At 38.8% G+C, this 12,683-nt stretch overlaps 1 protein-coding gene and 2 long non-coding RNA genes across 4 annotated transcripts; 1 reads left to right on the top strand and 2 right to left on the bottom strand.

Moving 5' to 3' along the window:
* Window positions 1–736: 736 nt before the first annotated feature.
* LOC105267620 (uncharacterized) lies at window positions 737–3,509 on the bottom strand. The gene is made up of 3 exons (XR_892269.1): window positions 3,173–3,509; window positions 1,394–2,402; window positions 737–916 (listed from the first exon to the last, which is right to left on the bottom strand). It is a non-coding gene; the product is annotated as an uncharacterized lncRNA (long non-coding RNA).
* On the top strand, window positions 2,394–12,443 carry LOC105267622 (uncharacterized). Of its 2 annotated transcripts, XM_011306608.1 has the most exons (3): window positions 2,394–2,469; window positions 6,216–9,440; window positions 9,682–12,443. In XM_011306608.1, the coding sequence occupies exons 1-3, from the start codon at window positions 2,418–2,420 to the stop codon at window positions 9,882–9,884; spliced, it is 3,480 nt and encodes a 1,159-aa protein (XP_011304910.1). In that variant the 5' UTR covers window positions 2,394–2,417; the 3' UTR covers window positions 9,885–12,443. The 2 variants fall into 2 exon arrangements, 1 of the variants encoding a protein (XP_011304910.1); XR_892271.1 differs by lacking the exons at window positions 2,394–2,469; window positions 9,682–12,443 and adding an exon at window positions 4,561–4,645 and having other exon boundaries at window positions 6,216–6,304.
* Window positions 3,821–4,774, bottom strand: LOC105267621 (uncharacterized). The gene is made up of 2 exons (XR_892270.1): window positions 4,693–4,774; window positions 3,821–4,612 (listed from the first exon to the last, which is right to left on the bottom strand). It is a non-coding gene; the product is annotated as an uncharacterized lncRNA (long non-coding RNA).
* Window positions 12,444–12,683: the final 240 nt, after the last annotated feature.

Raw genomic sequence — 12,683 nt, 5'->3', positions numbered from 1 at the left:
CTTTTCAGATTCCAATTCTTTAAACTAGGAAACCTCACGAAAAGTTAGTAAGTCGCATATCTAATAATAAGACAAGAAAATAATGAGACAACCGCCTTATTATCCATTTATTGTCGTCGATTAAATAATTCACCTGTTTTATGTCGTTGACAACTTTCTCGAATCTTCCATCATCGTTCAATATTTCTCCCAAATCAGTGTTGCTGAGATCATTCAACATCGACAATGCAGCTAGAATATCCATAGAAATTGATGAATTTATTATTAATTCATTATTATTTATTATTAATAAATGTCATGGTTATTTTTTGATTCCAGGTTTTCAAATCATAACAATTTCCCATTCATTGACTTAGTGGATTAGGCCTACAGGGGATAGGACTTAAAAAAAACGCGTCAAGGACTCTACCTCTTGGGTGATGTGGAAAGAGTTTCACTTTAATTACTTGATTTATGAAAAAATAGTCAATAGTCTTTTTTTTTTCATGTCAATTTGAAAGAAAAAAATCAAACGACTCGACTGGCATTCAAATGTAAACGCCAGAAATCGCTGAATGGTGGGGACGAAACGCACATGAGGAGAAGGCGTTATACAGCGCTACGTACGACGTCTGAAGGTACTTGTCCCCTGTTTTGGTGTCGGCGACATCAAAGCTTGGGAATACCTCCCTGTATCATACCTTAGACACCCCCATTGCGTATGGCGCCCTCCCTCTCTTGGGGTGCAGTACTACGATGTCGTTGGGGTCACTCCAACCCCCAGAAGTGAGCCTCTACTTTAGTCAATCCTCTTTGGTACAGATAGAGGTTCAGTCAACGAGGATAACCTTGGGGTGAGATCCGCAACGAGGGGTTAATGTTCCCCTGGGCTCTTTCGTACCAACCCCACATGAGGGAGGGCACGACGATATTTTTTCTGAAATAAAGGAAATCTTTTGAGAGCTTGTGAAAGTTCGCCTTTTTAGGTGCTCATATCAGCTGTTAAGGGGGCTACCATCACAGGGACTTTTTCTGTATCAGGAAAAATAAAAAATGATAGAAATAGGGTAGGATAATAGGATCCTATTTGGTGAAACTATTAGAGTTGTCTCTGGAGGGGTTTTGCCATCAATATTCGAAGATTACGACTCTACAACTTGCAGATTCCGGGGTATTTAGCCATCAGTTCCTCGAAATGTGACGTTAACAATTATTATTCCAAACTTGTAGTTATCTTTTTACATTGTCCAAAAATAATCATCGAAAGTGTCTTTCACCAAATCAAAAATATCCATAAAACATTCATAGAAAAATCAAAAAGCAGAAAAAGTTCTAGACTTCCTCGTTCCATATCCGAATAAATATCTAACGATCTGAAGGAAATGGAGAAATTTTTATTGAAAACTTGGCTTACCAAACTTTCCGTACCACACAAAGATCAAGAGATATTCCTGAAAGATTCATCCAAAATCAACTGAAGCAACCGGTTGTTTCGGGTGATTATTCCCGAATCAGTCGCAGATAACAAAATATTTATTAAAAACTTTTTGTAGCTTATTTCTCCCTTTGCAAAAAATTCCAATGAAAAATTTCGCCATGTCCTACAGATCCAGAGATATTCCCGTAACCAAGGGTTGTGGTGTTGATTAGTTGGGCGAATTGGGTCAGGCTTTCTTTTCACCGCCAATTGAAGATTTTTCACTGACTATTGATTTTTTTCCGGGCGTTTTATAAATTTTATAAAAAATAAAACATTTGGAAGGTCGCGGATGATCAATTTTTCGGTTGGAAGACAATTTCCAGTGGTTGTTTTTTTTTCAGAGGGTGGGGGGGTTTCGGTTAAACTTGCATCTGTCGTTGAGACGTGGTGGGGGCTGAACCTCACGTTACCATCAGAACACGTTCTAGTTGATATAGAGTCTCGTGCAATTGCGTCACAATATTTGTTTACATGTGAATCAAGCAAGGAATAATCGTTGAAAGTTGTTACATGTTGCTGAGTTCCGGGTTTCAGAGCTACCAGTGATTAACAAACGCTGGATAAACCTACAAATAGCCTCATATCATTAATATCAATTGGAATATACACCAATTATTGTTCCTGAACAAACTGTTTCGCTATTTGACTTTGTTCTGTTATTTTTTATTCTTAATAAAGATAGTGTGCCCGATTACCTGTTTGGTGCTGCGAAAATCATCTCATGGGAGAATCTGCGAATTTTTGAAGGACGATGGAACATTCTGGAGTGCGTAGTTGCTGAAGGGCACGTCCCTGAATTTTGCCACTTGGATGCGCCAATTTAGGAGAAAATTTTGAAGATTCAACCAAGTTTTTCGACTTTTTTCACCCGACTTTTCCTCGGGATTTTGTGGTTTTGTCATAGAGTGTGATAACATGGATCTTAGCATTGACACCGGCAATTCTGAAAATTTCGAAAATGCGCGGTAAAGATACGATGAACACGTCATTAGGATTGGCACGTGAATACGGTGAGTGACTCGTGTGTTCAATAAAAAATTCTATGACCCTCCAAATCGGTTTTTTCTTCATTTCATTTTTTTCACTGTCGTCCATTACGAAAATTATGACATGTTTATTATAATTTTGCTGTCCGGTGAAATCGTCATCTTCGCTGTTTTTTTTTTTTTTTGACAGGAAGAGGAGTTTGCCGAGTCAAATATCAGACACTTCCGATGTCAGTAATTACTCGAATTGTAATGTCTTTTCATTGTTTCTATACAGATTTACATCTGCTCCCACCACAATATTCTCTATTTTATCACTTTTATCTTTGATGAGGGAATAGAAAACGAGATGAAGAGTAAGAAAAAACGATAGAAATTTAAAGAAAGTCGAGCATAAATCCAAAATCTACAAGGCAGTGATAAAATAGGATAAGTGCATTTTTATCGAGGCCAGTTTTTAGCCAATATCTTGGGATTGGGGAAACAGCAAATTTTTTATCGAACATTTTTTTATAGAAAAGGATGAGAGCTACCGAAAAGGTCCTTATGAAAAATTTTTAGCTTCCTTCAATTTGGAGCCACTGGGTAAAAAATGGCGTTAATAAAAATGCACTTATCGTAGTTTACGACATGCGATTTAGGAAGAAGTAAGAAAGCAAGAAAAGCATCAATTGCACAACGTTCTATCAGACCATCGGGGCAAAACACCAATTTTCATGTTCCATACCTCTGATTTGGTAAACTGAAATTCAGAGAGAAATCGGTCGATGAAGATATCATTGGGGCTTCGAAACAAAAACAAATTCACCGAAGTCGAATTATTAAATCGTAATCACTAACGAAGGAATCCCCGTTTTATCCTCTGCTCGCCCCTCGAAGAAAAAGAAAACAAGATAAGAATGTTGCTAAGTACGCAAACAATACAAAAAAAACTGTCGCCATACCAACAACATAATTAATCTCTCCCGCAAGCTAAATTTGAAAAAACTTTATCTATAAAGAAGAGCTTTTTTAAATAAAACTTTCAAAAGTGGATCAACTGGAGACCAATGTTCTGAGTAAAAAAAATCGTAAGTTGTTGTCAATAATTTCACTTTCCCGTGAATAATTTGGTAATAATTTGTTTCACCGGGTTTTCCATGAAAATTGACAAATCGGAGAAAGGGAAAAAAGAGAGAAAACATGAAAAAATGAAAATTATAAGGAAAAATTGGAAAGGACATCGAACATACTGTTAAAAAATCAGTGAGGCTATTCGTGTCGAAGTAAGTTTCAAGTGAAAAAATGGCATTTTGAGAAATACATCTCTACTTATTGTATTAAATTAGACAAAACGGGAAAAATAATAGTACCAACATTTATAAAACGACTGTCACACTTTAACAATATGTCCCCATAAATTCATCGATACAATTTTCAACTCAAATTATACTTTGCACGTAAATCATCTGATTATTCTCTCCAACATAAACATTACAATATTAAAATCGTTTGCTTTGGTAGTTCGTTTTCACCTGAATAATGATTTATTCAATTCCATAAACCGCGATCTCAGTCCATCCCTAAATCCCCACAATCACAACCTGAACTCATAATAATGTTTTCCCTAAATAAATCATTGATGAGCAAAGTGCGGATTGAATTATTCGATTGCATAATTAATTTTTATAAATTTGTGTATGTCCTTCACATTCTGGCAGTAATTTCTCATTTTATTTTGAAGTAACTTCTAACCTAGACTCAGCTATAAATTTTTTTTCAATTCTATGAACGAATTCTTTCCAATTGCATTTTGTAATTTGGTCAATCGTTTGTCGTAATGAAGACGTATTTCTTAAAAAATATTTTTTTTTTCTGAGAATAAAGTTCTCGGCGTTACCATGAGGTGTCAGCATCGTTGATTCCCCTTTTCCCCCCCTTGAAGCCACCCGTTTTCACGGCCTTAGCGGCCACCATTGTTGGAGTCCTGCATTTTGCTTGATGCCCAAATAGTGTTGGAAAATTTTATAATCACAAATTGAACATCAACCACCCAACAATCGGTGGTTAATCACCGACACGAGCATCACCACAATATCAAAATTTACTGATACAATAGTTTAATCATCAACAAGTAGCCCCTCCGCAGTGTCTTGGAGGTGAGGTTCGTACACTCCCGAATCACCCCCTGGAACAGAAATAATAAAATAGTGATAAAATCGTAAGTTAATTAAACGTATGTGAGATGATACTTGTGGTTTTTTTCACCTTCAACCTTTCACGGCAAGTGCGAGTTGTGAAATAGTGACTGGGGCCACGTTTTCATTTCCCAACTTCATCTGCTCCAAATGGTAATCAAATGATTCAGTGAAGTGAGTGGAAGTTGGCTGAGTGATTGCAAGATTGAGGGATTCGATTCATCGGTTATTAATGTTCTTCAACGATACGATAATTTATTGTTCAGCTATTCTTCTCGTGGCTTTCGTTGATTTTTTATGGCTCTTGGGGAAATAGTGTGGCTTTTATGGTCACCGGGCCCTGGCTAAATCTCACAGATAATTCCCATGTGTGCGTGCGTGTCGGTGCGTCCTTTCCAATTTTTTCCAGCTTTTCCAGGATGAAAACTCGTGGAAAATCATGGAGAAATTGGGCAACAGCTCTCGGAGATTTTTCGATTTTTTTTCCTGGGATTTTGGAGGTCGAGCTTGTGGAGAGGAATTGAGTTTTAAAGTACGCGTTGGAGGCAGTGGAATGAGGAAGTGAGATGGATGGGAGTGAGACTGCGATGAAAGATTCATGTGAGAGTATGAAGGAGAGGAGAGAATTAATTGTTGAGAACTGATGTTTGATGTTCGGGGGTGGGATTGAGGAGATTTGGAGGGAAATTTTGAGTGGATTGGTGAGGGGGTGGGTCGCGTGGTTCTCGAGGGGATGGGGATGGCGTTTGTGGACTTTTATTTTGACAACGCAATCCTATGATAATCACTCGGTGCCGCACCTTTTCCCCCTTTTTTCAAGCGTTGTCCATTATTTTGACAACTTTTTTCCTTGACGTTGAAGTTGTTTTCCTGATGCCAGGGCTGCGGGGCAAAATGGAGAGCTTTCCCAATTTTTGTTTTACCTCTATTTTTGTAATTCAGTCGGTTCCTCAGGGAGAAGCGTGTCCAATTTTTATCGTCATCCTTGATTAAATTGATTTTTATCGGAAGACTCTTCTGGAGCTTTCTAATGAAGTCTCTGCACTCGATCAATGAATTCATTCTTTCGTCGTGATTTGTCGTTCTCAAGTCTTTGAGATTTTAATCAACATTTATCAAGCATTATGTTAAAGTATTTGTTGTGACGTTAGAAATGCACGTATTCATTTTCAGCATAATTTTTAACGATTTGTATTCAATTTTTATTAAAATGTTGGAAAATTTCCGTGGGAAAAGTCAGATAAATTCAATATAAAACGTAATGCTATTTCATACACCATCGACTGGGGTTTTACATTGAGGAACAGTGATAAACTACCTAGCTGTGAAAATCAAATGATTATTAATGCTTCATATTTCATTAATTGATTTAATATTTTGTAATAATATAATGCAACAATAACATAAAGAGTAATTTCCATTGATTGTTCAATATTGACAATTATTGAGACAGTTTACAATTTTGAAGACATGAATTTTGATTTTACCTCTTTCGAATTAACGATCTGATAATTATTAATTTCTCAAATATTATTGCCCGTTCTTCGGTGATTTCAATTCTAATACGATATTTTTGTCTGTTAAATTTTTCAGAACCACCATTGACTGATTTGCGAGTGTCAAATCTAGGAATTGACCAAACGCACTGCCCAGAGCTTCCAGACCCTCATCTCGATCACATCATCGGCCAGCATGGTGTGACTCGGTGTCCACCAGATCCAGCCCTTTACAATGGGCTTCAATATCCAGGATACGCGCCAAACTGGGCGCTTCCAGCAGCCTACTGGGACTCCCTCCAGAAGCCGCTGATCCTCTCGCCACCGATATCACCAGAATTCCAGTGCCCCCTGGACGCCCCACTGGATCTAAAGGAGCACCCCCAGAAGCCAGAAATTCCCCTGAACTACTCAACTCTCTACCCCTCCAGTGCACCTCACCTCTCTCACCACCCAAGCCTCCCCCTTCCCCCTCTAAATCTCCCCAAACTTTCCCCCACATTCCCAGGCCCCCACTCCCATCCCAGGACCCATAAAAAGCCCACGAGAATTTCGAGTTATTGCCAGGCCCCTGAAAATTTCCATCAATCCCAGACCTTACTCGACTGGGAGGACATCGAGATGTCAGGGCAGTATCCAGGCCACAGCAGACCTCCAGTGGGCACTCCCCCCCCTCAAACAGTCTGGAACCACTTGACAATGACTCAGGGTTCAGGACTAAACCTACACCCTACAGCGCTCACAGGATCTTCCCTCAATCCAGCCAATTTCTACACCCACCCCTCAATGACGAGATCTAGCCATCTAACACCCCAGTTAGCCCACACTCAGGCTCCACCGACCTGGCACACCCCCACAGTCCCCTCGAAATCCGTCAATTCGTCAAATCCCCCGGGGAATCCCCTCTTCAGTCTTCAGATGTTGGTGGATAATCGTCAGAGCCAAAATCAATTTCGTGTTTCACCGGGTGCCCAGAGCACACTGGATCTCTCATCGACGTCAGAACTGCCTGAGAACTACTCTCGACTGCCCCAGGACATCCCCATCAGCCTGACAGCTCGATCACTAGACAAAAGCTCAAGAAATGGCAATATAATATCGCCACCAATTCCTCTGAATGGTGAGACCTCCTCGGACTCTGGAATATCATCATCAGTGCCCACTCCAAACTCCATAAGTGAGCCAGTATCTTTGTCTACGAAGGAACCCCTCACAACCCCTAAAATCAGTGTCAAGAATTTCGAGAGTAATCTCAAGGGTGTAGCCAATCTTCATGATAAGATTAAAGAACTCAGTGCTGATAATTTCACCCAGAAGGTCATTAATTTACCTCCTAGTGTGACGATTGAACGAGTATCTGGGGATAAGAAGGAGGAACCAGTTAAAATTAAGGATTCGTTGAGTGTTATACCTCAGGGGCGAAATGTCATGCCAGTTATTGTGAATTTAACGTCGAGGTTGGATAAGGATGTCATCGACAGCCCTAGGAGGGAGCCATCGAGTGAAAGGGATCGAAAGGTAGAGGAGTTCAATGTTAGATCGCCGAAGAATCTTCCTAAGAGGGGTAAGAAGGGGGTGGATTCGCTGCTGGAGAAGCTGGAGGGTGGAAATAAGAAGCTGGGGACTGAGAACATTGGATCGGTGATTGTGATGCCTATAGAGGATAACAGGGATGCATTGAGTGTCAAGAGCATGTCACCCGAACGTTTTGACAAATCCAAGTCACCCACGAGGGAAGACGACGTGGTGTCGCCAGCTTTTAGCAATGACGACTCCAATGACAACACCAAGCAGAGGAGAAAAAGAAAATTGGAGAAACCCGTGAGGCTGAGTAAAGACTCCAAAACAGAGGTTGAGGATATGGAGCTAGAGCCAATTGAACCCAGGGACATATCGAGGGTCTCCGAGGGGGTGGTTGAGGAGAGACAACCACCTCAGGCCTCACCAGCTGGCTCCAAGGCTGGCGAAAGTGAAAAGGAGAATAGACTAATTCAGAGAGCTGATGCAACTGATGCCGAGGCCAGGGAAAAGAGTAAGGATGAGGAGATTTCAAAATCTGAAGAGAGTGAACCAGTGAGAAGGAGAAGAAGCAGTGAAGGATACAGTGGGAATCCCACATCCAGGAGTCCCAGGACGAGGAGAAAATCCAGTGACGATGTCTCAGAATTAAAAGGATCGAGTCCAAAACGCCAACAGAATGCTAATCCTTTCAATGAAGTTGAATCAGAACTCGAGAAAATGTTTGCTGGGATCGTAGAACCGGAGAGTGAAGTGAAGAAAGAGGAGGTGAAGTCTGAGATTGTGCCAGAAATAAAGAGCGAAGATATGAAGATCGAGGTTGATGAGAAGGTCGAACCCATCGACGTGGACAAGTCGTCTGTCACGTCTACTGTTGAGGCCAAACCTCCACCCAAGAGGGGGAAAAAGGGAAGGGGGAGAGGGAAAAAGAGGAAAGTTGCGAAATCAGTGGATCCATTATTCTCGGTTGATGATCTTCCGGTTAAAGAGACGAAGAAGAGAAAAACGCTGAAAGGTGGCAAAAAGCAGGATGTTGGAAAGAAAAAGAGTAAGAACAAAAATTTGAAGACAGACGGGGTGAGGGAAATGGCGTATGATTCTGGGTCCAATGCGAGTTCAATTAGGTCTAGGGGACCTGTGGTGCATGTGGAAGGACCCAGGGACAGTCCTCTTAGTGTTCAGGTTGTCAATGCTCCAAGGGAGGAGGAGGAGGAGAAGAGCAAGGAGAAGAGGAAGAGTGTGGGTAATGGAAGTGCTGGGAGGAGCAAGAGACTGAGTCATCAGAATGATTTAGATTATCGTGGGAAGGTGAGCAGAGCTGGATTGTTCAGTTCTACTTTGTCTTCTCGGTATGATGCACATACGACTGACTCCACGTGGATATGTGTGTTCTGTAAATTGGGGCCCCATGCTGTAGTTCCTGGTGATCCTGGGAGGCCTCATCCTAATTTGGCTGGGCCGCATATTGCACCTGGAACGTATGTCGTGCCTGCTGGAGTTCTCAGTGATCTCTTTGGGCCTTATCTTATTGGGAATGAACGTCTTGAGGATGGTATTCTGTCTGCTGATGAGCAGGAGATCAATACTGAGCAGAAAAAGGGGGGGAGGAACAAGAGGAGCTTGAGGCATGCTGGGCTAGCTGATCAGTTCACGGCGAAAATGGGAAAGAAGAAGAGGAATTCAGTCGAGATTAATGCCACCATGATCTATTCTGGGATGACTCTTATTCCTGGGGAGGAACAGCGATGGGAGGTTTGGCTCCATGAACAGTGCGCTGTTTGGGCTGCTGGGGTCTATCTCGCTGGTGAGTTCATCCTCAATTCTGAAATTCTATGGGAGTATAGGGGATACGAGAGAATTTATTTCATTTGTATAATTTTCATCTTCACATTCCAGCAAATTACAGTAATTAGTTTGAAAAAAAAAATCAAGTGCAGACTTCAGGATATTTAAATTCTGGATGAGTTACACCGGAGAGGAAGCGAGGAAAATTGTTAGAGTATTGGTAAATTCGATGGATTGATCAAATAATTTGTACTTTCAAGGTGGAAGAGTGACTGGACTCCAGGAAGCTGTGTGGGACGCGACAAAGTCGATTTGCAATGCCTGTGGGTTGACTGGGGCCAATATTGGCTGTGTGAAACGTGGCTGCAAAGCTGTCACTCATTACCCCTGTGCGCTGACAAAGGGCTGGCTACTGGACACCAATCAGTATATACCGAGGTGTAATCTGCACAGGGTCACGTGAAATAAATTTCAACTCTCTTCAGACGATAACAAAAAAAAAACCAAATGAATAAGCAGCGAATTTCATTCGTGCTATGGACATTTATGAATTTCGTGTAAATGTACAGTGAAATTTTGTACATTTCTCTTTGTTTTGGATAATGAAGAAGAAGGGAGGGATTAATTTTTGGGACATGAAGCCCCAAGAAACGATCAAACTCGAGTGTGTGATAATTGTTCTGAGAATGCGAGGAAATTCAACATTTTTGGGAGGTGGAGAAATAGTGGGTGGTTGAGGGCTCTTCGTTGACTGGATTTAATTGACTTTCTTGGCCCGTGGCCTTGAACAGTGGCCTTTTTCGATTTAATATTTAAAAACAAAAAATGAGAGGAGTATTGAAATGATGGAGAAATCAAAGAAATTCATTTCTTTCATTATTTCATTATTTTTATTTACGATTTTTGTGGGTTACTTTGGCAGCTTTTTTCGAGCAACTGTTATTTTTTCTCTTGAGTCAAATAATTTTTTTGTTTATTTTCCTTTGGGTTTATTTTAGCTCTGTCGTAATCACAATGTCAGGAGATTAATCAATTTACAATCAAACGAAGCCTCGGGTTATGAGAATTTCTAAGAAATTTTCTCTCCAATCTTTCGTTTCTTTTTTAGTTTATTCATAGTCATTCAAAGCTTTATTCTCAATTGATTGTATTGATTTTTTGCATGATTTGGGTTTTGGTAATTCAGATAATTGTACGTCAAAGTTTCATCGAGATGAATTCCACCAGTGAACGTGAGAATTCATTAAAGTCTCGATATTGGAGTTCAAAATTAGCCAGAATTGTCAGTGATTTATATTATTTTCGCTGAGATGCACTTTAAATTTGTTCAAATCTACAATCCATCGAGCCTTTCAGGTATACTGACCGAATAAATAGGATTTTTTCTTATTTCCTTTCGACATAAACTTGTAAAAAAAAAAACGATAATGTATAGATTCACAATGTAAATAGCATTTATCGTGTAGATGGAAAAACAAATATATCTATATTATACATACTTATATATATGTATCAATGAATATGTGAACTTCATGATAGTGATGAGAAAATCCCTTGTGAGGTCGTAGCGCTAATTATTTCTAATTATTAGACATTAGCGAAGATGGAAATATCAACAACAGAGATTAAAAAATTCTTGTAAATAATTAGTCGAAATAGAATGTGAGGTAATGAATAAAAACAATAAAAATCATTGTGAGGTGGAGAAACGAGAAACTTAATACGAGTGAGAGGTGTGGAAGTGATTTTTCTGCGGCGTCCGAATAAATACATTAGTATCTCATTCAGGAGCATTGAAGTAAATTAGTCGAAATAATATGTAAAGCATTAAATATGGGGAATCGAGAATTTTCGTGAATTTGTATGGGAAAAGTTGAATAAAAAAAAATTCTATATTTAAATGAAAAATATACGGAACAAATTTAGTCAGAGTAAAAGCAGAAAATGAAAAAAAAATAATAATGACTACTAATGCTTAGATTTAATAAGGAATACATATTACATGGAGATGAAAACGCTTATATTCTACATTCGTGGAAAGAAACAAAATTATTGAATGAAAAATCACATGAGAAATTTATCCTAGAGGTGTATATTAATTATTGTGATACGGAAAACGAACAAAGATTAATGGAAAATAATTATTCTGGAGTGCATGGACATGATTCTCCAGTTATTTTCTCAATGAAATTTTTCTAATCGTCGACTTTTGTTCTCAGTACAATTTTATATCGATTAAAGCATCAATTCATCGCCAAACGCACATGAAATTCAGTGTCCAGTGCTCCAGAATAAGAGCGAACATCTTCGTTGATTATGTGAAGAAAAAAAAAACGTTAACCTGTATAAAACGAAAGAAAAAGACTAAGAAATCTTATAATTTACAGACTATTATCAGAGGTCGTAGGCACCGAGATAATCCCAGGATCCAATTGGAGCCTATCCCAATTTGTATAAAATTCGATAACGAAAATAATAAAAAAACAAACCGGCAACAAAATTTGTAAGATAAAAATAGACAGAGGTGGGTACTGTTTCATGGCGCCGTCTGGAAGAGTAGAGGAAGTTTAATAAGAGACTTTAAAACCCGTAGGTGAAGGCAAAGCCTTCATACCAGGAATAGGAAGACAAAGGAGAAGGAGATAAGAGAACTTATAATTATGTACTGGTTAAAAATCCATAGGTATTTTAACTTCATTACTTTCTATTTTAAAATCCATCTCACCCACTCCTCCGTTTTTATATTATTTCTCTATCATCATCATGTAGAAAATATTTCATTAGGATTAATAAATTTTCATTTCCGTGACCTGGTTTAATGTTAGTCGTATGAGAGGATTGAAAGAGGATAAAAGTAACATGTAAAAATGTTTCTTTTGCTGTCTATTTAATTACATAATGATTTATGGATTCACATGGAGGATTGTAACTTGATGATGATTCAAGTACTATTAAGTATACATACTTTGTGTAACATAAATATAATGAACTAATAAAACACGATAAAAAATCTTGGAACAGATTTCTCTGGTTTTCATTCAGTCTTTGAAATAAGATTATTAACCAAATAATGACAAGTATTTTTATTCATTGTGTTATATTCAATTTGCCACTTGTTAATGCAATATTCTTAATGACCTGAATCATTCTTCTTCAGTAAATAGTAAAAACCATCATTATTTTAATGAACCAGAATTTATTCTAATGAACAATTTATGTTGGATAACTAATAAAGGGAAATAAAGTGGAATTTCATTCGCTG

Source organism: Fopius arisanus, unplaced genomic scaffold, assembly GCF_000806365.1.
Source record: "Fopius arisanus strain USDA-PBARC FA_bdor unplaced genomic scaffold, ASM80636v1 scaffold00048, whole genome shotgun sequence".
NCBI classification, from domain to species: Eukaryota; Metazoa; Arthropoda; class Insecta; order Hymenoptera; family Braconidae; genus Fopius; species Fopius arisanus.
Note: the sequence above shows the minus strand (reverse complement) of the source record. Positions and strands in the feature narration are given on the sequence as shown.

Coding starts and splice junctions, on each gene's coding strand:
- LOC105267622 (XM_011306608.1), top strand. CDS start 2,418: ATGCGCGGTAAAGATACGATGAACACGTCATTAGGATTGGCACGTGAA. Junction 2,470..6,215: donor AGGATTGGCACGTGAATACG/GTGAGTGACTCG, acceptor TAAATTTTTCAG/AACCACCATTGACTGATTTG. Junction 9,441..9,681: donor TGCTGGGGTCTATCTCGCTG/GTGAGTTCATCC, acceptor TGTACTTTCAAG/GTGGAAGAGTGACTGGACTC.